Genomic DNA, 27755 nt, shown 5'->3' on the forward strand with positions numbered 1-27755 from the left:
TTTTTAGATATACTATTTTTATTCCAAAGAATAAATGCTGAACAAACTCTCCAAATCACAAAATTTGAAAGAAGCCTTTGATCTTCTGCATGGGCTGAGGTAGGCGTCTGCACAGCCGTGGGGCTCGGGAGCAGTCTGCTGTCCTCTAGAACACTGAGGATGGAGGTGCTGAGCCCCCATTCTAGTGAGTTGTTAACGGAAGTTTCCCTTCTCATTCCCCAGAGAGCTGCTCAAATTGTTTGTTCCTGGGCTTGCACCATCTCTTTTGTGACAGTTACCATGTTTTGTTTAAAAAATCAAATTGTTGCTTTACATGACCTCTGAGTACAGAAGTATTCCTGTGATGTTTAAAACACTGATTAATTGTACTTGCTTAAATACTTTCTCAAATTGATTTTGCATTTCTCACTAATGATCAGTAAAGATGTAAGATTCTGAGGTATCGGTATGTTCCCTTTTGGTTTAGTAAGACTTCAGTCACACAGTGGTTCTGTACAGTACAAACTTCTGTACAATACGCCTCTTCCCAGTATTCACAGGAGCTCCAGATGTTACAGAACTGACGTCTGGAGCAGAACACCAGCACACAAAATAAAATCGCTTCAGGAAATCACAGTCTGTAGTCCGCACTGAATTTTGAAAGGTGGAAATGTTCTTCCAGTCTGGTGACAAGCTCCTACTACCAACAGCAATCCACATCAGTGATGAGTAGCCATGTCTTCATGGTGCATACCACTCTGACTTGATTTGGAAGTATGCACTCAAGATTGATGAAGCCTTTTATGAATCACCCTTCTAGAGCTTTCTGCTCAGGAGCACCAGAACTGTTCCAGTGAAGGAATAATGTATTCTGAAAACCTGACTCCCAGAGAATTCCAGTTTCTCTCCTGCTGCTTCTCAGACTAGCTTTCATGTCTACCTAAATATCACTAGTTCCATTATTTGTTGGGAAATACAACAAAAATTTTTCATCCACAGGATGAAGTTTCATCTCTGAAACAGGAAGCTAACGATACCCTACCTTGCTTATGAAATTTCCTAAGAATAAGAGGAAAAATTATGAGAAATTGCACTGATCATGTTATATCTAAGTGCTGTTTTTTGGTATTCTGTTTTTAATCGCGGATAACAGCTCTGTTAAGTCTAAACTAGGAAAAAAATGACATTTCATTCAGAATCTCATTGTTTGGCAGCTAATCTGATTAATTTGGGAATGTGACAGAGGTTAGCTTTATGTCCTGTCCCTAAATACACAAACTGATGCTAAGACAACAATGGTAATTACAGATGACAAAGCCTCCGGGCATCACCTCACATGCCCCTGTCCAGCTGCTCACCTGTAAGCAGTGCCACGCTTATGGTACTTGTTCTTCTCAGAGAACCACGGCCTTACATTCTGTGCCACGGCCATGAAGAAACAAGCAAACCTCACTGTACAACATCTCATACACATTTCCTCATTCTGCACAAGACATGATGCATCTGAGCCAAATATTGCTACCTACAAGATAGTATATGCATTTACGGGGCAACAAACAACTAACTAATCAAATGTCTTCATTTTGCTGCAAGAGTTCACTCATACTTTGCAAAATATATACACTGTTCATAGTACCTTCCCGAAGCCCCGACTAACATCAATAGAAGTGAAGATCCTGTTTCCGCAAAAATGTGTCAAAATACTATGTGTTGCAATATTACTTATGTTCCTAAAACAAAATAATTTCTCTTTACAAGCTGCTTTTATGTTTTCTTTCTAATTGCATTTTGACCTTGCGTGTGTGCGCGCGCACACATGGGCCACAGTGCATATGTGAAGGTCAGAAGACAACTTGAGGACTCTGTTCTCTTTCCACTATTTGAGACCCAGGGTTCAAACTTAAGTTGTCAGGCTTGACAGCAAGCATCTTTACCTACTACTCTGTTTTTGGTTTGAGCAAGACCTCACTCTGAAGCTCAAGCTGACCTGGAACTCATTATATGGCCTAGGCAGACCTTGAACTTGTGGCAATCTTCTACCTCAGCTTCCTGAATGCAGAAATTACAGATATAAAGCCACCACAACTGGCTACAAGTTACTTTAGTATTTGTTTCAGTAAAAAAATCAAACTCTTGGTTAAATGTCATAACTTAATGTCAAAAGTGCCTCCAGGAGATGTATGTTTTCACTTTGTTAATTCTCTTATTGATTAAAGTGTTCCATAGACTGAAAATACAGTCAAATAATGAAGTTCAAGTTTCTTTCATTTTCAGTTGATCACAAATTGGACAAAAATGAAAAAGCAGAACTTCTCCAAGTTCACAAAGCTTAGCTAACACTAAGACACCGGCTTTTCCCTAGTAGCATACAATATTTGACTTCAACAAAAATATTTAGATAAGTTTCAAAGTTCTCTATTATTGTATGGGTATCCACTGAGGATGATGATTTGTACATTTAGCAATACTGAACTATGTATCTAATAAGCTAAGTAATTTGCAGAAAGGAAAAATAACAAAGTATCCCTTTCCAATTGGTTTCATACTTTACAGACACAGACTTGAGATACAACTGTAGATCACCGTAAATCTGATCTTATCATTACAACCCGCAGGATGTAAAAATTCCAGTTGTATATCGTTAGGCATTTGTCAAATGATAACCAAATGTTTTAAGCTTGTAAAATAGTATTTGGATGATTGATACTGCCATGGATCTTTTTGTTTGATTTTTTATGTAAGTGCAGATATTCTAGTAAACTAATTTTTTCATCTAGTCAGTCTTTGGGTTATCACTTCTCGATACATAATAGAGATGTAGATAAGCAACAAAAAGATAACAAAGAAGTCATCTAGAAAGCCCAGAATTCCAAACAAGGCTTCAGGTACAAAATCTAGAGGTGATATTAGATAGAAAAAAGCCCCCATTAAACAAAGCATTATCCTAATTCGGAACATCCAGAAGAGACCCCCAACTGAAAACACTTCCCTGAAGGCATGTCTCAGCAAGGTGGGGAGATCCATGATTCTTTCCATAATCTGAAGGAGGAAAAACAAGCACTACAATTTAACACATATTATATCAAATTAAAAAGTAATATAATTTTTGTACAATGTATAAATTCAGCTAAGATGAATTAAGGTGTTTAACACACATAATACTAGGTTTTCCAATTATGGATTTTATTTAAAAATAGTTTAGTTAGTAGACGCTTATAAAACAAATTTTATTATAGATAACTAAAAAGTAATAAAATACCCAAATGCTTAAAATGTGGGATACAGATATACATTATCTGAATGTCTAATACTTCAAATGCTACAAAATTTTGAAGTGTTCTGAAAAATAAAAATCTCTAAAGTCTAAAACTCTGGGGCCAAAATGTTTTGGATTTCAGAACATGTCAAATTTATGATTTTAAGATCTTAAGATTTGGGGGGCACTATTTGTAAAAATCTATGCAAATACTTTGAAATGAGAAAACAGGTCTCAAGCATTTCAGTTAAGTGGTTCTAAATCTAAAGTCATGCAAAATTCAAGTATCAATAATCTGATTTAACAAAATGAGTCAAGAAACCATAGGCCAGGAATGGTAACTCACATCCATAATTCCCAGCATCAGGAGGTTGGAAGGTAGGAGGATCAACAATAGCTCAAGGCCAGTCTAGGCTACAGAATGAGACCCTGTCTCAAAAAAAGTTATAATATAGGCTTCTAGTCTGAGATTTGTTCCCAGGTGCCAGATATACTATCAAGATATATCTGGATTGGATTAAAAGTAATCAATTATCATAAGAGGTGACCTTGGGTTACAACTTTCTAACACACTAGAAATAATTTAACAAAAATTGAGTATTTAATTACTCAGGAGAATTACTAACAACTAAAAAGTTGTTGTACAGAAAATGCCTTCATAATAATAAATAAATAATAAAGCACCAGACTATGTACAGTTCTGTAACTGGAGACTGAACCCAGGGCCTTGGTGGCAGTGTCTCACTCGAGCTGTGCCCTATATCTCTTACTTTTTATTCAGAGAGCAACTCATCAAGTTACTAAGGTTCATCTTGAATTTGTGATCCTCCTGCCTCAGCTTCCCAAATACCTGGGATTACATGTCTGTTCCATCTGCCCTAGGTAAGTATTATACATTAAAACACACTCAGGGGACTAAAGAGATGGTTCAGAGGTTAAGGCACTGTTCTGTTCTTCCAGAAGTTCTAGGTTCGATTCCCAGCAACCACACGGTGGCTTATATCCATCTATGGCGGGATCTGATGCCATCTTCTGGCATAAAGGAATACATGCAGATAGGGCACTCATACATAAAATAAATCTAAAAAAAGAAAATCCACACAAAGGTGTGTGTACACACATATGCAGGGCAGAGGGCTACCACATTCTATAGATATCTCTAGAGAATATGTGTAAAATAAATAAAATAACCTGGGGTCGGAGCGATGGCTCAGATGTTAGGAACACTTACTATCATTGTGGAGGACCTAGGTTCAGTTTCCAGCACCCACACTGGTGGCTCACAATCACCATTCTAATTCCAGAGATGCTCATGTCCTCTTTATGTTGTCATGGATACCTACATGCATGTGGTGCACATACACACATGCAAGAACACACACACACATATATATATACATACATACATAAATAAAACTTTTTTAATGCTAGGTCAAAAACTAGGTATGAACACAGTGGAACATGCCTTTAAGCCCAGTACTTGGGAGGCAGAAGCAAGTAGACCTATGTGATTTCAAGGCCAGACTAGTTATATATCAAGTTCCAGACAAGCCAGGGCTACATAGTGAGACTCGGTCTCAAAAATAAAAAACTGTGAAGGCTGTAACTTATTGACTAGCAATGATGGTTAAAACTTGGCCCAAAACACTTGGTAACACTTTATATAGTCCAGGGTCTGACTATAAATCTGATTTTATAAATAAAAAAATATAAAGGTTCTTTCTGACTTTGCACCTGCTATAACAGTACTTACAGATCTAGGCTGCCCTGAGAATCTCCGGTTATAATCATTAACATCTTGATGCAATCTTACAACATCCTGAGACTGATCATCTTCACCAAAGACTGAGAGCAGCAGAGTTACCTGTGTATTACAGGAAGAACCTGTTACACCTTCTGCACCATTATTATTACTTTCTCACTGTGTTGTTCAAAAGACTGATAAAAGCTTCTGAATGTGTATTTCATTCATTCCTTAGAGTAAATAATTACACTGCCGTACTGTAAAATGTCATACAAAATGTCAATTTTAATTCCTCCAAGATAAAATGGGTTCCACATCTAAACACTTACTCTAATATTTTCTTGCCTGTATCAGAGGCTAAAACTCAGTTCTCTGGGAAAACATACTTGGAGATAAAAGGATGATAAGAAAACCTTCAGTAACAGTGTTAAAAATATTTTCAAAAACATTAAAAATATAAACCTTACGTTAGCCGGGTGTTGGTGACGCATGCCTTTAATCCCAGCACTCAGGAGGCAGAGGCAGGCAGATCTCTGTGAGTTTGTGGCGAGCCTGGTCTACAAGAGCTAGTTCGAGGACAGGCTCCAAAAGTTACAGAGAAACCCTGTATTGAAAAACAACAATAACAAAAAACAAAAACAAAAAAACCCTTATGTTATCAAAGAAAAGATTGAGCATTTCTGAATGATTCATTTCTACTCAGATTCAACATCTTTGAGTGATATATATAATACAGAAATTACAGTACTGTGTGGCCTGATGCTCTGAAACACCAATTCCTTTTGTAAAAAGCAGGTATAAGTCTTGGTACTGTTGTTACCAAAGATTGGTTTTGCTACTTTCATGGCCATGATAAAGACAGCACACAGTTGCCTCAGGACAATACAGAGACCTTGAAAAATTATAGCTAATAATATAACAGTATGTAAAGAATAATCACTGATAAATAGAAAATAAAATGGAAGGGACTCAAAACAGTTTTAGTGGGCCAGAAAAACAGCTCATTGAGGAAGAGCTCATTGCTATTCCAGAGGTCCTCAGTTCAACTCCCAGCAACTACATGGTGGCTCATGACCATCTGTAGTGGGGTCCAAGGCCCTCTTCTCACAGATGTACATGCAGACAGAGCGCTCATATGCATAGTCTATATCTATAAATCTTTAAAAAAGAACAGGTTTAATTTTGAAGCATTCTAGATTTTTTTTAATCCTTTCTTGGCTTAAGAAAACCACTGATCAGTGTCTCTCTTTCCTGCTACATTTGAATGTGGATGTAGACCTCTCAGCTCCTTCTCCAGCACCATGTCTGCCTGCGTGCTACCATGCTTCTGGCCATGATGATAATGGACTAAATCTTCCAAACTGTAAGCAATCCCAGTTAAATGCTTTCCTTTAGAAGAGTTGCCATGGTCGTGGTGTCTCTTCACAGCAATAGAACACATGTTAAGACATGGTGGAACTTATTTTTAGTTCAAGATATACTAACTGGCCTCCCTGTTTCTGGCAAAAGGTAAGAGCTTTCTGGCAGTTTGCTTATGGCAATTCGATTGGCTATGTCACACATATTTTTCCAAAAGAGAACAGCACGCAGGGGATAACATGCTGCCACATGATTAACTAGTTCATTTATTCCTTTGCTGGTCTTAAAATATTTATTTATTTATTGTTATGTATACAATATTCTGTCTGTGTGTATGTCTGTAGGCCAGAAGAGGGCACCAGACCTCATTACAGATGGTTGTGAGCCACCATGTGGTTGCCGGGAATTGAACTCAGGACCTTTGGAAGAGCAGGCAATGCTCTTAACCTCTGAGCCATCTCTCCAGCCCCTCCTTTGCTGTTCTTAAAACAAAGGCTTAGGAAGTGGGATAAACTTATTTATTACTTGCTTCTCACTACAACTGTGGAATTTCAAATACAATTCCCTTAGGATACCTGAATGATTTTTTTTTAAATGTACTTTTAAAAAACTTAGTGAAGCCATAAAAATTGAGTTTGGCTTAAAAAGTAGCTCAATTTAAATTTTAACACTGTTAACCCTGGCAGGGGAGATGGCCCAATGGCTAAGAAAACTTAGCTCCTGCAGATGACTGGGTTCAGTTCTCAGCACCAATATGGTAGCTCACAGTCACTATAACTTCAGTTCGAGAGGATCCAGGTTCGAGAGGCCTTCTTCAGACCTCTGTGGGTTCTTGCACACACAGGCTGTATATACATACACTCAGGCACATACACATAAAATAAAACATTTTAAAACAAAAAACTGCTAATATTTATGAAATGAAATAACACTACCGTTTGTCTACAGATTGGACAACTGATCGCACCAAGCCAGGACCCATATCGCCAGTATGCAATTATGCAGGAACCTAGTGAAACAAAAAATATCAACAATGAAGCTTTAAAGTCTATATATACTGGTCAAGTTTCAACTATTTAATAGCATTACCTTTCTTTAAACACTGTTTTATTACATTGTTTATTGAATATTCCTTGGAAAAAATTTATTTCATTCAACCAAACCCTCAGGTAAATTAAAATCTAGCAATCATTTTCAACCATTAAAAAACATTTTTATTTCAGCTACTAATTAACAGACATTTTATACAATAAAAAACAATTATTAACCACCTCAGTTACTGAGGCCTCATAGGAAATAGTTTCCTATGTAAAATAAATATGGTGTTAAATATGATAAACTGTTAAATACTTTTTGTTCCAAATTTGGTATATTTGAAAACTACTTTTTTTTTAGTTCACTGAGCCAGCAGGCTGTGTTGACACATAGCTATAGTCCCCAGTACTGGGAAACACAGAGCTGGGCCACCCAGTGAAACCCTGCTTCAACAATAACAATAGTTTAGAAAGTCAAATGAGGTGTGGTGGTTATAATCCCTTCACTTAGAAGATTTAGGTGAGAGGTCAGGAGTTTAAGATCAACTTCAACTACACAGCAAGTTCAAGACCAGCCTTTCCTCCCTGCCATTCCAAAAACTGAAAACCAAATCACTGCAATACGAGGCCTCCTTTATAAAATGTCTATACTAGTTTAATATTTGAAGAATGTACTCTCCTAGATGATATTCATGAGAAAGGGGAAGCTGGCTCAGTCAGTAAAGTCTCTGCTGTACAAATATGAGGACCTAAGTTAGTTCCCACAAACCTGGTGTAGGAGGTCCTTCTGACTTTGTGTTGCTTTCATTGGTTAATAAAGAAACTGCTTTGGGCCTGTTGATAGGACAGAACTTAGGTAGGCAAGAAAAACAGAACTGAATGCTGGGAGAAAGAAGGGCGGAGTCGGAGATACGCTGTGGATCCGCCAGAGACAGATGCTGGGAATTTTACCCAGTAAGTCACTGCCACATGGCAATACACAGATTAATAGAGATGGGTTAAATTAATTTAAGAGTTAGCCAATAAGAAGTCAGAGTTAATGGGCCAATGGGCCAAGCAGTGTTTTAATGAATACAATGTCTGTGTGGTTATTTTGGGGCTAAGCTAACTGGGCGGCTGGGACAAACAAGCAGCCCCTCCTTGCAACACAAACCAATGGAAAATAGTTGGACACTGTGGCACACACATGGGATCCCAGTACTGAGGATGCAAAGACAGGCCAATCTCTGGGGCTCACTGGCAACCAGCCCAGCCTACCTAGCAAGCTCCATGACAGTAAGAAGCCCACCTCCCAATTCAGAAAAGAGAAAAGGTCAGGCCTGGGTTGTTGGCTGAATATGTAAAGTCAGAATAAGTATAAGAACGTTTATCATGGTACTCGTGTTCATTTTTTGCTATTGTTTAAATCCAGGTTCTGCAATTTGTGCCTGTGATGCCAAAGCAGAAAAGGTGGCAATATGAACATTCCTGGGCCTTGCTGGCCAGCCAGTCTAGCCAAATGAGCTCCAGGTTGAGTGAGTCTCTATATCAGAAATATGGTAGAGAGTGACTGAGGAAGTCACCACCACATGCATGCACACCCATCCCACCCCCCAACACACACACAAATGAGAAAGAAGAAAGAAGGTATTCTGAGGACCAACACCTGAGGTTGATATGGGCCTCCACAAGTACCCCCCCATACACACATGTATGCCACATAAACACACACTCACAACGAAGATATTCATGGACAACCAAACAACCAAAGATGACAACCCTGCCTGAAAGAAGACCTCAAAAGTGGGTAGGGGCACTCGGCAGATAAACACTTAGCTTCAATCAATTAACATAAAGGAACATTTTTACTGCCTGGTGATTTTAAAGGCCAAACAGAGAGCCTCATGTACACCAGGCAAGTACTCTACTAAGTAGCTACATTACCAGCACCCATGTTCCTTACTCTGACCTCTCTGAGCCAGAATTTGGAAGAAGCAATAGCAAACCAATTGTGGAAAACAAAGTGACGTACTCAAATCAGCTAGAAGATAGCCAAGTCTTGAATTGTGCAATGTTAAACGAAAAGGAGTAGAGATATACAGACGGCAGCCTAAGTACAGAACTTGAACCAAACTTCGTAGGACAGCTAAGGGTCAGACAGGTAGAAAACAGGAGACAAGACACTTGTATTCTTTATGAACAAGAGTTCAAGCAGAAAGGAATGGTTTGTGAGGATACCAGTGAGCAACCACTTGGATTAGCAGAAGCTGGCCAAGTTAGGGAACAGTCAATTCACCAACTTCAAGATGAGTTTAAAAGCAAAACTATTATTACTGTGTTAATTTCAAAGTTTATTAAGTACTTTGGGTATTCTAATTTCACACAAAATCTGTATGAAAGCAAAACTTGGGGCTGTAGAAATAGCTCAGCTGCTGAAGTGCTTGTCCCAGAGTCCATGTGAAACAAACAGAAGCCAGGAGGTTAGGGAGCTGCATTAGCACCGAGTTTGGCTCTGCAGCATTGATGTAAAAGCCAGGTACTGTGGCATGCATTTGTAACCGCAGCATGAGGGGTAAATCATTGGGGATTGCTGGCCAGCTAGTCTAACCTAACCACTGAGCGCCAGGTTGGGGGAGGGGATGTGACAAACTAAGATAAACCAGATGTAGTGACATACACCTTTAATCTTAGCACTAGGGTGGTTGAAACAGGTGGATCTCTATGAATTTGAGGCCAGCCTGGTCTGCAGTGAGTTCTAGAAGCGTGAGAGTTACATTAATAGAGAAACCCTGTTTCAAACAAACAAACAAACAAGAAAACAAAAAGCCACCACCACCACCAACAACAACAAAACACACTGGCAACAATACCAGCACCAATCTCTAACCTCAACATATACATATGTGAAAATGGGTATGCATACACACATGCACACATACATGCATGCCCACACAAATACATGAGCCTGTACACATACAAATATATACACAGGTGCACACACACAAAGAAAACAGAAATTAATTTGTTAGTGACATTTTCGCCTGATACCATGTCTTAGCTTTATGACCTTTTCACCCAAAAATTCAACCTACTTTGACAGACATCACACTCATTTAACCTCGAGTATCTTTTCCTCAAACTAGGGTGTGGGTGTCCTTATTATGCCAGTTATGTAACACCATTTGGTTTCACCGAAAAACTATGACTCAGCAGATTAAATGCTTCAATTCATCTGCTATTAGACACTTGACTTTTTTTATTCAATTTTCTCACTCCATAGAAAAGATACTTAAGTATCATCTGGTACAAGAGATGACTGAACTTTCATCTGGGTCACAATCTCTCTGAATCTATTTAATTGCAAAATGAGAACAAAATTTCACAGGCCTGACAGTTAAATAATGCAGACCTTAGATGCAAATAAGATGGATGGTTCTAGTGCAGTGAGTACTCTAATTTACCGTGGTGGAGCAGAGGGGCTATGCCACATAAAAGAACTATTGTCCAGAGAATTTATTTGAGAAATTGCATAACAAGTTCTTTACTTTTGAATTTACTAAATAAATAAATGTATGTAGCATGGCTCAGTTGGTGGAGTGGTAGCTTAGCATACACAGGCCTTGGGTTATCAATCCCCCTCAGCACTTAAAAGAGGCATGGTAGTACATGCCTAAATCTCAGCACCTGGGAGGTAATGTGGATCAGAAGTTCAAGGTCATCCTGGGCTACATAGCACATTTGAAACCAATCTAGGATACACGAGACCTATCTTAAAAGAAAAACGTAGCTAACAAGTAGAGCAGGATATCAGAAGCAATCTATCCTATTACCTCAGACTCAGAGGTAACAGCAAGAACACAATACAGCCATCTTTCAACCCACAGGATTATCCAGCCAGTGAATCAGCTATGCCTGAGTTGGCAAACAAGTTCATTTTGTCTGCCAAGCCTCACAGACTGCTAACACCTGCCAGGAGGATGATCAAGACCCTGTCTAGATTCAGGAGGCAGGTCAGATGGATCAGGAGTACCTATCACAGGTCTGAGAGCAGCAAGATGTCTGTCTCTCCTGATGGGCATTAGCTGCCCTCCCCCACTTGATCCTTATTATCCTACTATTCTTCAGCATTCCCGAAAGACAATTAAAAGACTGAAATGAGGCGGGCAGATGCATCAGTGAGCAAAGCACTTGCTATTCAAGCCTGAGGACCTGAGTTCAGATCCCTAGAACCCATGTGAGCTGGATGCAATGGCACAGTCTGTAACCTCGGTGCTCTAGAGATGGGATGTGAAGACAGGAGGCCGTCAAGTGTGGCATATGCAGAAGTGAACAGGAGACCCCCTCTCAAGGTGGAAGCAAGGACTCACTTGGATTTGTCCTTTAATGTCTCTATACAACCATGGCACCTGGACTAAGGCATACAAACACAGAGAGTCGTGAACCAAAACAAAAGCTGAAAGACCATCAGTAGAGCTCAGAGAAGGGCTGGACAGAGTTCCTGAGAGAAGAACTATCCTCCCTTGGCCAAGGTGAATAATAAATTCCATAGATAATCCAGTGTTCTATCATATGTTAGAGAACTGGGAAAAATACCTTAGTGAGGTTGGGCATGGTGGTACATGCCTGTATCCCAAAGTTTTGGAGGTGAGGTAGGAGAATTGCCAGTTAGTTCAGTGTCTGGCTGTTGTACAAAGCAATATATTGTCTCCAAAAAAAAAAAAAAATCCAAACTAAAACCATAGCTGAGTCTGGTGGGATATGCTTTCAGTCTCAGCATTTGGAAGGCAGAAAATACTCCCTCGTTACGCTGGTATGGGTTTTAGGTGTCTCATTCTCTGTCTCCAACTCCTTAAGGTCACAAAGAAAGAGTAAAGACAGATAGTAGAGGTTTGTGGCTTAGTTCTAGAGAGAACACTCTTGCTATAGGAAATCTGGAATAACAAATAAATTGACAAAAGTTGAAGAAGGACTCAGTGGACCCATAGTGTTACTAGTAAACTTGAACTCTTCCTCCAAGAAACACATTGCTAATGATTTAGAAGGTTAATGAGCTTTGGTTTTCTTTCTAAACCTTAGAACCCACAAATGCTACTACACTAAATAGAAAATAAATTGTTTAATACCTGTCCATCTGTATATGTATATACTATTACACAGGCAAAGGTATATGTATACATATACATTTTTTTTCAGACTGTCTCTCATGTAAACCAAGGTTGTCTTAAACTTTCTTTCTAGCTGAGGATGACTTTGAACTTCTGATCCTCCTGCCTCCACTGAGTACTAGGATTTAGGCATACACCACCAAGCCTGATTATAGCCCTGGAGATCAAGTGCATGAAGGCAGGAATTCTACCAACTGATCTACATCCTCAGACATTACTATATTTACCATACAAATAATATACTCCTGTTTGGGTAGCAACTAGAACAGGACATCAGAAGCAACCTAGTTTTCTCAAGAAATAGAAGATGTGATAAAAATAAAATTATCAATCCAACCTATATACACACATAGGTCCTGAGCTAGTCATTTTAACCAAGTATGATATTGTTTGCTTACCACAAAAAAGATGTCCACAGTTGGTTTCAACAGGAAGGGAGGCCTGATGTAAGCAGATTGGACAGTACATTTCAGTGTAGAACTGCTGTCGAGGAGGCGCAGGGACATCCTGGTGAGAGGACACAGACATACCTCTCAGAACAGAAATTACACATACACAATGGCTTAAGGTCTTACAAGACTGAGAAGCTTACAAAGTTATACAGTTTTATTTAAACTACTTGGCCTTTACCTTCCTTCCTAAACACAATTTGAAACCAAAATATAGATTAACTCAAGGTTTGTCTTTTACTTTATTATAGTGCATATGTTATTTTGAGTTCCACAAGCTAATACATAAATTAGAGAATAAGAAACACCAGGCTTTATAGCAGAATTATCATCAAGAGACCAGAGAGACTTCATCCAGCAATTGATGGGAGTAGATGGAGAGTCCCACAGCCAAATATTAGATGGAGCTTGGGGAGTCCTGCAGAGGAGGGGGAGGGAAGATAAAAGGAACATGGCCCACAGAATCAACTGACTAGGACTCACGGGGATTCACAGAGATGAGGGAACCCGTAGGGTTCTGATGTAGGTCCTCTGCATAAACGTTACGGCTGAGAATCTTGGTGTTCCTGTGGGATGCCACAGTGAGAGCAGCTGCTGTCTCTGTTATGCCATGTTTGGTTGATATCCCTGAGAGGCCTGCTCTTCTCTGAGGGGAGGTGGAGGAAGGGTGGGGATAGATCTGGGGGAGAGACTGGAGGGAGAGGACGGAGGGGAAATTGTGGTCGAGATGTAATATATGAGAGAAGAATAAAAGAGAAAAATAAATTTAAAAAAGAAAAAGAAAAAAGAAAGAAACACCAGGCTTCAGTGTAACTCCGTGGGAGAGCATCCGCTTAGCGTGTAAGAAGCCCTGGGTTTGATCCTTAATACCATCAAAAGAGAAAAAGTAATATCAAACTATTATTCTTAGCATTCATTTAAAAACTTTTTAACATTTTCAATTTTTTTTGGGGGGGGGGTTGAGACAGGCTCTTGCTATGTAGTCCTGGCAGACCTGGAATTTATAGCAGTTCTGCCCGTTTCTCAAATGCTAGAATTGCAGATTTGTGTCTGGCTTCATTTCTTACAGCCTTTTATTTAACAGCTGTCCTCCGAAGAGTGTTGCATATCTGCTCTGCCTTCCACAAGAACAGAACTAAACTTCAGCGAAGATTTGCTAATGCTAGAAGTAGAAAAATTGGACACTATTGAACTTTGAACGTTGGTCCTCACAAAGTCATGCGAATAAATGTTAATATGCTTTTCAGTGGACATGCTGGAATCCCAACAGCAAGGTTGTGGAGGCAGGAAGATAAGAAGTCCAACTTACCCTTGGCTACCTAATAAGTTCCAGGCTTGGGCTACATGAGACCTTGTCTCAGAACCCCAAACCAATCGAATGCATACATCTATGCATATTCCTTGGCCATATCACTGTTATGATTCAAGAGCCATGCTGATTGAAATTACAGTACAAGACACACACATCAAATATCATTCTGAAATATAAGTGCCATGAGGCCAAAACTCCACTTGTAGAATTCACTGTAGTACCTAAGGACCTGGACAACTATCTAGCACTAACATAAAATGTACAGCTTCATCGGGGACTGAAAAGCTGGCTCAACAGTTTGTATGTTCAGTTCCCAGAACTCACATGATGGCTCACAACCATCTGTAATCAAGTTCCAGGGAGTCTAACATCCTCTTCTGAATTCCATGGCCCTGGGTACACACATGGTATACACACACACACACACATATGAGGCAAAACATTCGTATACATATAATAAATAGGTATTAAATTTTTTAAAAAATAATCTTCACAAAAATCAAATTTAGTAAATACAAACAGAACTGTAAATTTAATTAAAGAACTTTGATGCAATGTCAAGAAATTAGAATTAGAATTATATTATTTCTCTTTTTAAAGATTTTATTTATTATATATACAATATTCTGTCTACGTGTACACCTTCAAGCCAGAAGAGGACATCAGATATCATTATAGATGGTTTTGAGCCACCACATGGTTGCTGGGAATTGAACTCAGGACCTCTGGAAAAGCAGTCAGTGTGGGCCATCTCTCCAGTCCCGAATTTTATATTTCTTAAGACAGCATCAAATTAACCCAAGGTAGTAAAGTCACAGCAGTCTTAATATTACAAAAAGAAAATAGTTAAATACTAAAATAAAAGAATTCCACCTTCATTTTTTTTTTTTTAAAGAATGTCCTACCCCTTTCTAAATGGAGGGGAGGCAAAGTGGAGATTACAGGGAGGAGTCGAGGGAGGGGAAACTGCAATCGGGATATAAAATAAATTAAAAAATTTAATTAATAAAATATTTTATCATAAAAAACAAGAATATAACAACAAAAGTCTAATTGGTAGCTCACATCTGTAATCCCAGCATTAGGGAGGCAGAGGCAAGTATGTCTATGAGTTTGCAGCCAGCTTGGTCTATATAACAAGTTCTGGGCCAGCCAGGAATACATGATTCTGTCTCAAAAAAAAAAAAAAAAAAAAGCAAACAAAAAGAAAGCAAAACAAAACAAAGCAAGAAAGCAAACAAGCAAGAAAGAAAGTTTCTACTGCATTTCGGCCAAGGCCAATATTATTCCTATAAAAGTAACAAATACAAAAATTACTATTCTCTTTTTAGAGCAAGTTAATAAAAACCATGTATGTATCTGTATAATTAAGACTAGTCAATTTGCTGCTGAGTTTGGTGGCTCTTGCCAGTAGTGCAAGCACTTAGGAGGTTCTGGTGGTTTGAATGAGAATGGTTCCCATAGGCTCATATAAAATTCAAAAGCTAGGTCTCTAGGTGGCGAACTATTCTGGGAAGGATTAGGAGGTTTGGTGTAAATGGAGACTGCTCGTTCATTTCCCAACTGTTCAGACCCAAATAATCACACAGAAACTACTTGGTCAATAACTTAGGGATAATCCTAGCTACCTAAATTAACCCATTTCTATTATTCTGTGTATCGCCATAAGACTGTGTCATTCTAAGTAAGGTTCCAGTGTCTGTCTCCTTCAGCAGCTACATGGCATCTGTCTGACTCTGCCAACTCTTTCTCTCTACCTCTGTTTTGATTTCCCGCCTGGCTTTACTCTGCTAAGCCACTGGCCCAAACAATTTTATTCATCAACCAATAAAAGCAACACATATGCAGGACATCCCACATCAGTTTGGCCTTGTCAGATGAGGTATGTCACTGAGGGTGGGCTTTGAGGTTTCAAAAGCCTACCCAGGCTTCTCTTATTCTGCCTCCAATTTATAGATAAGATGTAAGCTCTCAGCTACTGCTTCACAGATAAGCCTGTCTGCCACCGTGCTCCCCACCATGATGATAATGAAGTAATTAACCCTCTGAAACAGTAAGCAAATCCCCAATTAAATGCTTTTTTTTTTTTTTGTAAGCTGCCTTACTCTCTACACAGCAGAAGAAAAAAACAGAGACAGAGGTGGAGACAGGAAAATTAGGAGTTTAAGATCATCCTCAGCTACCCAGCAAGTTCCAGACCAGACAGGAACACATGAGACTGCCTTAATGTCCCTCCAACCCCCACAAATAAAGAAAATGTTAGCTGGGAAGTGGTAGTGCTCGCCTTTAACCCCCAGCACTCGGAAGGCAGAGGCAGGCAGGTTTCTGTGAGTGTGGAACCCTGCCTGGTCTACAGAGTGAGTTCCAGGACAGCCAAAGCTACACAGAGAAACCCTGTCTCGAAAAACAAAACCAAAACAAAGTGCTTAATCTGAAAAACAATATCATGTAATATAAGGAGTAAAGTTGATGTTTCTCAAAAGTTATTTTCTAACATCCCATCACCACTGCATGTAAACGGAAGTTAAAACATCCCCTCACACAAATATACATACTACATAACCATACCTGCTCTGTTTGAAGTTGTTCTCGAAGCACCCTGACTAGTTCTTGGTTTTCTGGATGAATGTTCTGCTGTACATTTCTGTTGGAGAGAATGGAGTGAATTTTGAAAAGACTATCAGATTAACCCATCTGTATTATTAGACTAACTTTTGACCACAAGCTTATGAGCTGGCTCAGTTGGATAGAGGCACTTGCTGTGTGGGCCTAATGGCCTGAGTTGGATCTCCAGAACCCATGTCGAGGGGAAAGCAGAGAACTAGCTCTACACAGTTGTCCTCAGCCCCATTAATAATAACTAACAATTCAGAACTCATTTATTTCGTGTGCATCTACGACTTTGTGTCTGGGTATGTGTGCTGTGGTACACATGGGCAGGCCAGAGTATAACTTAAAGGAATTGCTTCTCTTTTACTGTGTGTGTTCTGGGACTGAACTCAAGTCACCAGGCATGGCAAATGTATTTGCCCATTGATCCTAGTCCAATAAATAATTTTTTTTTAACTTTAGAAAAAAAACTACATGGGGGTTGGAAAGATGGTTCAGTGGTTAAGAGCATTGGTTTCTGTTCCAGAGGTCCTGAGTTCAGTTCCCAGCAATCACATGGTGGCTCACAAATATCTATAATGGATCTGATGCCCTCTTCTAGCATGCAGATTGAGCACTCATTTACATAAAATACACAAGTAATTTTTCTTAAAAATCTTTTTTTTAAAAAAAAAAGAACTACCGGTAACTTAATATAACAAGTAACTGACGTTAGACAACTGCACTCCAATTCCAGGACTGTGCATTTTAGTACTTCCTCACAAATCTAAGATCATCGCTGATATCAGGTCTGAATAGTAAATGATAAAATCCAGATGCCCAGTATCTTGGGAATTTGTTACAACCTAATAATTAATGTATAGAACAATTAACACATTTCTTTTGTGAAGTTTCTTTAAAATAAGCAGTTAGATAGCTTTATATAATATACATCTAAATACATTTCCATCTCCTAATTTTTCATGTTTAAGGAGAAGGGAAGACCGCAGAAATTAAAATTATATAATGCAAAATGCCAAAACTAACTGTGCCGGTTGTTTTTTTGTTAACTTGACATAAACCTAGATATACCTGGGAAGAGAGAACCTTAATTAACTGAGAAAATAAATGATTGATGTTCAACTCACTGAAGGTTGAGTCACCCCTGGGCACGTGGTCCCCGGGGTGGTAAAGAAAGCCAGTAAGCAGTGCTCCTCCATGGTCTCTGCTTCAGTTCCTGCCATTCCTACCCTGATTTCTCTCAGTAATGGATGTGACCTGAGAGCTCCAAAAAGAGACCCTTTCTTCCCCTACCTGCTTTTGGTCATGGCCTTTATCACAGCAACTTGGTAATGATCTTTATCACTGCAAACTAAGGAACGAGCATACCACTAACATGGTAACAAGTACAATGGAAAATCAGAAGCAAGAAGTCAGCAGCTAATGTAATAGAATGGGATTAGGCCAGGTGAGCACTGGCATCAGTGATGAGTTTCTTGTTTGTTTGTTTGTTTTTGTCTTGTTTTGGTTCACTTTTTTTGACTAACTATTTTGCATGAATTATCTGTGCCACCAACTAGCTGGTGGATTCAACTATAAAATTTTTTAAACTAGAATACTCTCATAGGAAATACTGATTTTTTTTTAAATTTATTTATTAAGGATTTCTGCCTCCTCCCCGCCACCACCTCCCATTTCCCTCCCCCTCCCCCGATCAAGTCCCCCTCCCTCATCTGCTCGAAGAGCAATCAGGGTTCCCTGACCTGTGGGAAGCCCAAGGACCGCCCACCTCTATCCAGGTCTAGTAAGGTGAGCATCCAAACTGCCTAGGCTCCCCCAAAGCCAGTACGTGCAGTAGGATCAAAAACCCACTGCGATTGTTCTTGAGTTCTCAGTATTCCTCATTGTCCGCTATGTTCAGCTAGTCCGGATTTATCCCATGCTTTTTCAGACCCAGGCCAGCTGGCCTTGGTGAGTTCCCGATAGAACATCCCCATTGTCTCAGTGTGTGGGTGCACCCCTCGGGGTCCTGAGTTCCTTGCTTGTGCTCCCTCTCCTTCTGCTCCTGATTTGGACCTTGAGATTTATGTCCGGTGCTCCAATGTGGGTCTCTGTCTTTGTCTCCTTTCATCGCCTGATGAAGGTTAATATTCAGGAAGATGCCTATGTGTTTGTCTTTGGATTCACCTTCTTATTTAGCTTCTCTAGGAACATGAATTATAAGCTCAATATCCTTTATTTATGGCTAGAAACCAAATATGAGTGAGTACATCCCATGTTCCTCTTTTTGGGTCTGGCTTACCTCACTCAGGATAGTGTTTTCTATTTCCATCCATTTGTATGCAAAATTCAAGAAGTCCTTGTTTTTTACTGCTGAGTAATACTCTAATATGTATATATTTCATACTTTCTTCATCCGCAACTGACAAAGGTCTGATCTCCAAAATATATAAAGAACTCAAGAAACTAGACCGTAAAAGGCTAATCAACCCAATTATAAAATGGGGCACTGAGCTGAACAGAGAATTCTTAACAGAAGAACTTCAAATGGCCAAAAGACACTTAAGGTCATGCTCAACTTCCTTAGCGATCAGGGAAATGCAAATCAATATAACTTTAAGATACCATCTTACACCTGTCAGAATGGCTAAAATAAAAAACACCAATGATAGCCTTTGCTGGAGAGGTTGTGGAGAAAGGGGTACACTCACCCATTGCTGGTGGGAATGCAAACTTGTGCAACCACTCTGGAAAGCAGTGTGGCGGTTTCTCAGGAAATTCGGGATCAACCTACCCCTGGATCCAGCAATATCACTCTTGGGAATATACCCAAGAGAGGCCCTATCATACAACAAAAGTATATGCTCAACTATGTTCATAGCAGCATTGTTTGTAATAGCCAGAACCTGGAAACAACCAAGATGCCCTTCAACGGAAGAATGGATGAAGAAAGTATGGAATAAATACTGATTTTTTTAATCAAAATGGAAACTATGAATTTAAATAACCCAGGCAAATCAGTAAAAAGTAAAGTAGCATTCAAAGCTTAATAGCAAACAAAATGCTTTAGTCCCAATACGGAGTCACCAAGATCAGCAATTCTAGGCAGACTCCAAGAGTCACTGACCTCTAGAAAGACACAGGACCTCAGGTCCTGCACCCTTTAATCTCACCTGAAAAGAGCATAGAGGAGCGTAGCGACCAAAGCAAAGCTGACCACCACGGCCACAAGCACTTGGTCGCTCACTCCCTCTATAACCGAGTCATCCTGTCGCAGACTTGGGACTTCACTGTAGTGTTTGGCCATTACAGGTCTAAGATAGGAAGACAGAAGTGAAAATGAAATACATCAATAAAAGCAATATTAGTATGGCTTACTTCTAACATATCTAATACTTACAGCATGCTCTTTAACATAGGTACCATTAAGTACAACTCCAGTTAAGGTTCCCCTACTAATGAATTTTTTTTTTTCAATTTTCCAGAGTCATTATTTGGGGAAGAAAATGCTATTTTCTTTAAGGAAACTACTTTTTAAAACTATACATATATATATATATATATATATATATACTAAATATATATATTTTATATATATATATATAAAAGTTTTTAAAAATACTTTTCCTGGAGGGCTAGAGAGGTAGCTCAGTTGGTAGAATACTTGCCTATCACAAAGTTCTGAGTTTGATCTCCAGGTCTTTATAAAATGGAGTGTAGGATTGCATGAAGGCCAAGGCAGGAGGATCACTTCGGGTTCAAGGCCAGTTTGCATTACATGATGAATTCCAAGCCAGCCTGGGCTACAAGGTAAACCCCAGTCTCAAAGGCAGAAAAAAAAAAAATTGAAGCCGGGCAATGGTGGCGCACGCCTTTAATCCCAGCACTCGGGAGGCAGAGGTAGGCGGATCTCTGTGAGTTCGAGACCAGCCTGGTCTACAGAGCTAGTTCCAGGACAGGCTCCAAAGCCACAGAGAAACCCTGTCTCGGAAAAAAAAAAAAAAATTGAAACAAAACCAAAAAGTAAAATAAAACATTTTCTCAGTTTAGGCTTAGTTCCTTTAAGGAAAAGATATTCTCCTACCCTAGTTGCTTTTTTCTAACTCCTGAATATCAAATAAAGTCTCTAAGTAGATGTCATCCCTCAGTCGTAGCACCTGAATAGGAAACACAGACCTCCACAGCTTATTACCCAGCACATGCTCTACTCGCAGAGCTTAGTAAAGGGACTTTCCAAGCGTACACGCACTAAAGAGGACAGAAAACTCCTCCCAAAATTCTAGAGAAAAACGATAGCACCCAACACTACAAGTATGATAGGAGACAACCCAACTACACTGTAGGTCAATTGCAGGTAACTCTCCCCAACACCCCAGTGAACAGAACTGTAATGCTCAAAGTCTTATGTGATAACTAAAGGGAAATGATGGGCATATTCACTAAATAAAGTTCTGCACTTTATTTACTGTGTACAATATTGCACTGAAAAGTTTATCCAAGACTGAGGATGGACTGCCTAGCACCCATAAACCCGGCTTCAATTCCTACCACAAAATAAACTTGCCCTCACCCGGGGAGCAGCGCATTTGAAATACTCTAAGGACAGGTCAGCTCGCCAGTTAAGACCTTGTCTTTAGTAGGTCTTCTCATTTTTAAGTTAGAAATGCTACGGCTGTGATTAAAGTCCGGAAGACAGGGCTGGGAATGCAGGCTGGCAGAGTGCTTGCTGCGTACGCATAAAGCTCTGGGCTCCATTACTAGCACCTTGTAAACATACTGGGGAGGGACAGACAAGAGGTTCAGGAGTTCAAGGCTATCCTTCGCTATGCAGGAAGCTGGAGGCCAGCTTGAGCTGCATGAGAACTGTCTCAAGATGTATTTGTGGGTCAGGTGTGGTGGCACATGCCTTTAATCCCTGTACTCGGGAGGTAGAGGCAGGTCAATCTCTTTGGTTTGGGGGCCAGCTGGGTCTATAATAGCGAGTGCCAGGACAGCCATGGTTATGTAGAGAAACCCTGTTTAAGAAAGAACAATCAGAGAGAGCAGTGCTTGGCAAGCCAAGCACGTCAGCTGAGGCATCACAGCTATCACCATTATTCATATTTCTCCCATGCTATAACTTCAGCAGTGCATCTGAGAAAACTGGATAACTGAAGCTATTGGGGGAACGCACAAACAGCACCATCTGTCAGGTACCACCCACCCAGCACAGACTAGTAAATGCCTTATTCCTGGAAGAAGAGAGGGAGACATACTATTAGTGTAGTGGAATAAAGTTAAAATGTAAGGGCCCAAGGGCATATTAAAATCATACAAGTAAAACCAGGAACAAGGACTTATCCAACATGGCAGACCATGGAAAGTGTAACTCTCTCACCTGGATCCAATAAAAGTAACAGACTCCTTAGTTAAGGTTTCTATTGCCAAGACAAAAAAAAAAAAATGTCCGAAAAGCAATTTGGGCAGTTAAGGGTTTATTTGACTTACACTTCAACATTGTTGTTCACCACTGAAGGAAGTCAGGAACTCAAAGAGGGCAGAATCCCGGAGGGAAGAGCTGATGCAGAGGCTATGGAAGGAAAGCTGCTTTCTCCATGGCCTGCTCAGTCCACCTTTCTACAGCACACAGGACCACAGACCAGGCATAACACCACCCATGATGGGCTGGGTCCTCCCACATTGAACACCAATAGAGAAAATGCCTCACAGCCGGATCTCATAGAGACGTTTCCTCAATTGAGGCTTCTTTTCCTGATGATTCTACTTTGTGCAAAGTTGATACACGAAATCAATCAGTACAACACTGACTGGGATGTACAGTACAACACTGACTGGGATGTACAGTACAACACTGACTGACTGGGATGTACAATACAACACTGACTGACTGGGATATGCAGTACAACACTGACTGACTGGGATGTACAGTACAACACTTACTGGGATGTACAGTACAACACTGACTGGGATGTACAGTACAACACTGACTGACTGGGATGTACAATACAACACTGACTGACTGGGATATGCAGTACAACACTGACTGACTGGGATGTACAGTAAAACACTTACTGGGATGTACAGTACAACACTGACTGGGATGTACAGTACAGCACTGACTGACTGGGATGTACAGTACAACACTGACTGGGATGTACCGTACAGCACTGACTGACTGGGATGTACAGTACAACACAGACTGGGATGTACAGTACAACACTGACTGACTGGGATGTACAGTACAACACTGACTGACTGGGATGTACAGTATAACACTGACTGACTGGGATGTACAGTACAACACTGACTGACTGGGATGTACAGTACAACACTGACTGGGATGTACAGTACAACACTGACTGGGATGTACAGTACAGCACTGACTGACTGGGATGTACAGTACAACACTTACTGGGATGTACAGTACAACACTGACTGGGATGTACAGTACAACACTGACTGACTGGGATGTGCAGTACAACACTGACTGACTGGGATGTACAGTACAACACTGACTGACTGGGATGTACAGTACAACACTGACTGGGATGTACAGTACAACACTTACTGGGATGTACAGTACAACACTGACTGGGATGTACAGTACAACACTGACTGACTGGGATGTACAGTACAACACTGACTGGGATGTGCAGTACAACACTGACTGACTAGGATGTACAGTACAGCACTGACTGACTGGGATGTATAGTACAACACTGACTGACTGGGATGTACAGTACAACACTGACTGGGATGTGCAGTACAACACTGACTGGGATGTACAGTACAACACTAACTGACTGGGATGTACAGTACAACACTGACTGGGATGTGCAGTACAACACTGACTGACTGGGATGTGCAGTACAACACTGACTGACTGGGATGTACAGTACAACACTGACTGGGATGTACAGTACAGCACTGACTGACTGGGATGTACAGTACAACACTGACTGACTGGGATGTACAGTACAACACTGACTGGGATGTACAGTATGACACTGACTGACTGGGATGTGCAGTACAACACTGACTGGGATGTACAGTACAGCACTGACTGACTGGGATGTACAGTACAACACTGACTGGGATGTATAGTACAACACTTACTGGGATGTACAGTACAACACTGACTGGGATGTACAGTACAACACTGACTGACTGGGATGTACAGTACAACACTGACTGACTGGGATGTACAGTACAACACTGACTGACTGGGATATACAGTACAACACTGACTGACTGGGATGTACAGTACAACACTGACTGACTGGGATGGGCAGTACAACACTGACTGACTGGGATGCGCAGTACAACACTGACTGACTGGGATGCGCAGTACAACACTGACTGACTGGGATGTACAGTACAACACTGACTGACTGGGATGTGCAGTACAACACTGACTGACTGGGATGTACAGTACAACACTGACTGACTGGGATGTACAGTACAACACTGACTGACTGGGATGTACAGTACAACACTGACTGGGATGTACAGTACAACACTGACTGGGATGTACAGTACAACACTGACTGGGATGTACAGTACAGCACTGACTGACTGGGATGTACAGTACAACACTGACTGACTGGGATGTGCAGTACAACACTGACTGACTGGGATGTGCAGTACAACACTGACTGACTGGGATGTACAGTACAACACTGACTGACTGGGATGTACAGTACAACACTGACTGACTGGGATGTACAGTACAACACTGACTGACTGGGATGTACAGTACAACACTGACTGGGATGTACAGTACAACACTGACTGACTGGGATGTGCAGTACAACACTGACTGACTGGGATGTACAGTACAACACTGACTGACTGGGATGTACAGTACAACACTGACTGACTGGGATGTACAGTACAACACTGACTGGGATGTACAGTACAACACTGACTGACTGGGATGTACAGTACAACACTGACTGACTGGGATGTGCAGTACAACACTGACTGACTGGGATGTACAGTACAACACTGACTAGGATGTACAGTACAACACTTACTGGGATGTACAGTACAACACTGACTGGGATGTACAGCACAACTAACCTGGGATGCCGCGGCCCTACAACCACCTGTGGTCTGACACTTGATGTAGGCATCAAAGACCAACAAGCAGAGGACTCCCTAATTGTCCCTGGGGTTTCAGCTTGGCTTGGTCCCGTTATCAGCACAGCCTACTCAACTGCTGAGCCTGCTCACCCACCTGACCCTCAGTTTGGCTCTTTACCTTGTGGCTGGACGGACTCTGGCTTCACTCTCAAAGCCTGACTCCAGCAGCTCCTTCCTGGCACTGGTCTGGTACATTACCTATCAGTGCAATGTCTCTCAGCCCTGAAATCTTTTGAACTCTGCTGTAGCCTCTTTAACTGTAAAACATATATATACACATATAGATACTGTTACTGTTACTTGAGCCCTATGGTATGTGATTTGAGAGTTAATGTTACTAATTGAGACTGGAATAAAAGGACCTACTATTGCCTCAGTCAGATTACCAAGGCACGTGGGATTATACGACAAACTGATGTCACTGCCCCTTGTATATTTATTGCTATTCCACAGTCTAATTGTGGAAAGTCACAAACATGTTCATCTGTTTCTGACACGTGTGCTCACAGCCAAATCCAAACTTTGTCATATGGAATGAAACAACTTCTGCTGAGTTTGCGGACTGCTGTGGTTGAGAACGAGCCTCCACCTGAGGAAGGCCTAGAAAGACCGCACAGAAAAGCCCCCAACACGCCTATCTTGGGTCTTTTCCCAACACTGTCAGGGAAGGGGTAGGAGTGATAGGTTAACAGAAAAAAAAAAAAAAAACAAAAACAAAAAAGCCGGGAAAAGAAATTCTAGAATTTCTCATAACAAAGTAAATTTGATCATTCCTCAACCCCCAAGTTCATGTAGCAACGTGATGGCTTCTGTAATGACTTTCAAGCAACTTTTAATGTAATTTCTGTCCTGAAAAGTAATTAGAAGCACAAAATAAACCAGGAACGATACATCAGGCATAAAAACACCTTGGACTCAACAGACTTGAAGAGACATACTTTAAATCAACTGTATCAAAGTTTTGACAATGCCAAGTCAACCCAACATGTACTTACTATTCACTTACCCAACAAGATGTAGTCACTTAAAGGTGACACAGGTTTCTACAGAAACAGTTTGGTACGGAATGCGGGAACTCTAGTCTGACAAAGATCCAGGGGCACCCACACAGAAGTCATAAGCAGAGGAGATTCAAAGTTAGGATTGCTAAAGGTATTTCTGCACCTGTAAGAAGAACGTTTGCAAGAACCTTTGAGACGGCTTCGGCTAAGATTTACTATGTGTTTATTTTTGGTACCAGGGATCGAACTGGAGCCCCGATGTTTGCTAGGGTAATGAACCAGCACAACATCCCCAGCCCACGATTTTTCCCATCTATAAAATGATCGATTGCATGTGATCATTAAGCGGCAGGGGATGAAAGTAGCATTAAAAAACTCAATGCTGCTTGGAAGGGTCTAAGTACTCAGGGAGAAAACCAACTTCTAATGGGCAAGAGGAAGGCTACAGGAACCGCAAAACAAAGCGAAAGTGTGTCCTGGGAAGTTAACTTCTGAAGCATTCCAAATCGAAATTAACATGCCCCGGGAGGCAGGCGTACCTTTTGAATCCACAATTCTCCTAGGACTCCAAAGCATATATCTTGTTTCTTGGAGTCTTGAAAACGCCAACACCTTTGCATTAAGATCCAGGTAGAAGAACGTTTATCATAGCATTGTTCTGAGACGCCCTACACTGGAATAAAGTGCAAGTCAACAGCAGAATGGATATAAGGCTGTAGCCACACAATGGAATACTAGACAATCATGTGAATTTGCAGATAATATAATAATATTTAAAAGCCAAAACCCCACAATATGGGTCCATTCATAAAAGTTCAAACTCAAAGGAAAACTACACTACATGCATACTCATTCGGTAAAGCAATACAGTGGCTGTCACAAAAATCAGGCTAGAGATGGTAATGGGCGGAAGAACTCTTGAGAACCTGGCAATTCATTTTATTAAGATCCCTCAAACATGTACGTCCTACGCACTGTTCTGCACACGACCTAAAAACGTATATGAAACCCTACAATGCCTGCCTAAAAAAACAAAAGTCGGACAAGGATGCACCTCAGTGGAGTCAATTCCCAACACGACCAGGAAACAGGCCTTAGGAACTGTCGGGATCCTTACGCACTGGTGAACTGGCGTCCACCCTCTCTCACTTCAAGTAAAGTTTTTGGAGGAGAGGGGGCTCCGGGGAGGAACTGCCAGCTCTCCTCAGCCAGGCCAAACCCGCCCCCAGCCACCGAGGCGCGCCCACGTCAGCGGCTCCACCTTCGCCCTGCGACTCGGGGCCGGCTCGGGCGATTCAGGCTGATCGCAGGCTTCCGGGGGAAGGCGGCGCGCGGAGCCCACCCTCGCGCCGAGGCGCGCGGCCCCGCAGCCCCACCGCGCCGAGTCCCCGCCGTGCGCGCCCCCGGCGGGCCTCTGCGTGGGCGTGGCCTCGGCACACGCTCCTGGCCGGGGGAGGACTGGGGGGTGCGCGTACCTCTTCGCGGCTGAGGAACTACCGCCCCAGTCCGTGTGACCGAACAGAGTTCATTTCCGGGACTGCCTAGCTACTCCTCTCGGGCAGCCACCAGGCCAGCCTCTCCTGAAGCCAGAGCGCCGGCGTCGGCGCACGCGCAGTGCGGAGCTCCCAGAAGAGCCGCCCCAGGCGGCTGGAGAGCAACGCCACCGGCCGCCGTCGCAGGGCCCGGCTGGGGCGCGCGCCCACGCGCAGGGGGAGCGGGTGTCGGGAGCGCGCCCCACGCGGC

General features: G+C 41.3%; 1 protein-coding gene across 6 annotated transcripts; it reads right to left on the reverse strand.

Moving 5' to 3' along the window:
• On the reverse strand, positions 1-27702 carry Rnf170 (ring finger protein 170). 6 transcript variants are annotated; one of them, XM_041673544.1, is made up of 9 exons: positions 27488-27702; positions 26552-26680; positions 26018-26175; positions 20040-20180; positions 16846-16921; positions 12915-13023; positions 7274-7347; positions 4989-5099; positions 1-3018 (listed from the first exon to the last, which is right to left on the reverse strand). In XM_041673544.1, exons 4-9 carry the CDS (start codon positions 20171-20173, stop codon positions 2749-2751), a joined length of 774 nt encoding a protein of 257 aa, XP_041529478.1. In that variant the 5' UTR covers positions 20174-20180; positions 26018-26175; positions 26552-26680; positions 27488-27702; the 3' UTR covers positions 1-2748. The 6 variants fall into 6 exon arrangements, with proteins under 6 accessions (XP_041529478.1, XP_041529476.1, XP_041529480.1 ...); XM_041673542.1 differs by having other exon boundaries at positions 26552-26685; XM_041673546.1 differs by lacking the exon at positions 27488-27702 and adding an exon at positions 27274-27374 and having other exon boundaries at positions 26552-26685.
• Positions 27703-27755: the final 53 nt, after the last annotated feature.

The sequence above is a fragment of the Microtus oregoni genome, unplaced genomic scaffold (assembly GCF_018167655.1).
Source record: "Microtus oregoni isolate MIOR12 unplaced genomic scaffold, Mior012 000024F_ref0000369, whole genome shotgun sequence".
Classification (NCBI taxonomy): Eukaryota; Metazoa; Chordata; class Mammalia; order Rodentia; family Cricetidae; genus Microtus; species Microtus oregoni.

Excerpts from the sequence above, each read along its gene's own strand:
- Rnf170 (XM_041673544.1), bottom strand. The coding sequence starts at position 20,173 with ATGGCCAAACACTACAGTGAAGTCCCAAGTCTGCGACAGGATGACTCG. Across the intron at positions 16,922-20,039 it reads CTCCTCTATGCTCTTTTCAG|AAATGTACAGCAGAACATTC; the intron begins GTGAGATTAAAG and ends TCTCTCCAACAG. Across the intron at positions 3,019-4,988 it reads TCTCAGGGCAGCCTAGATCT|ATTATGGAAAGAATCATGGA; the intron begins GTAAGTACTGTT and ends TTCCTCCTTCAG.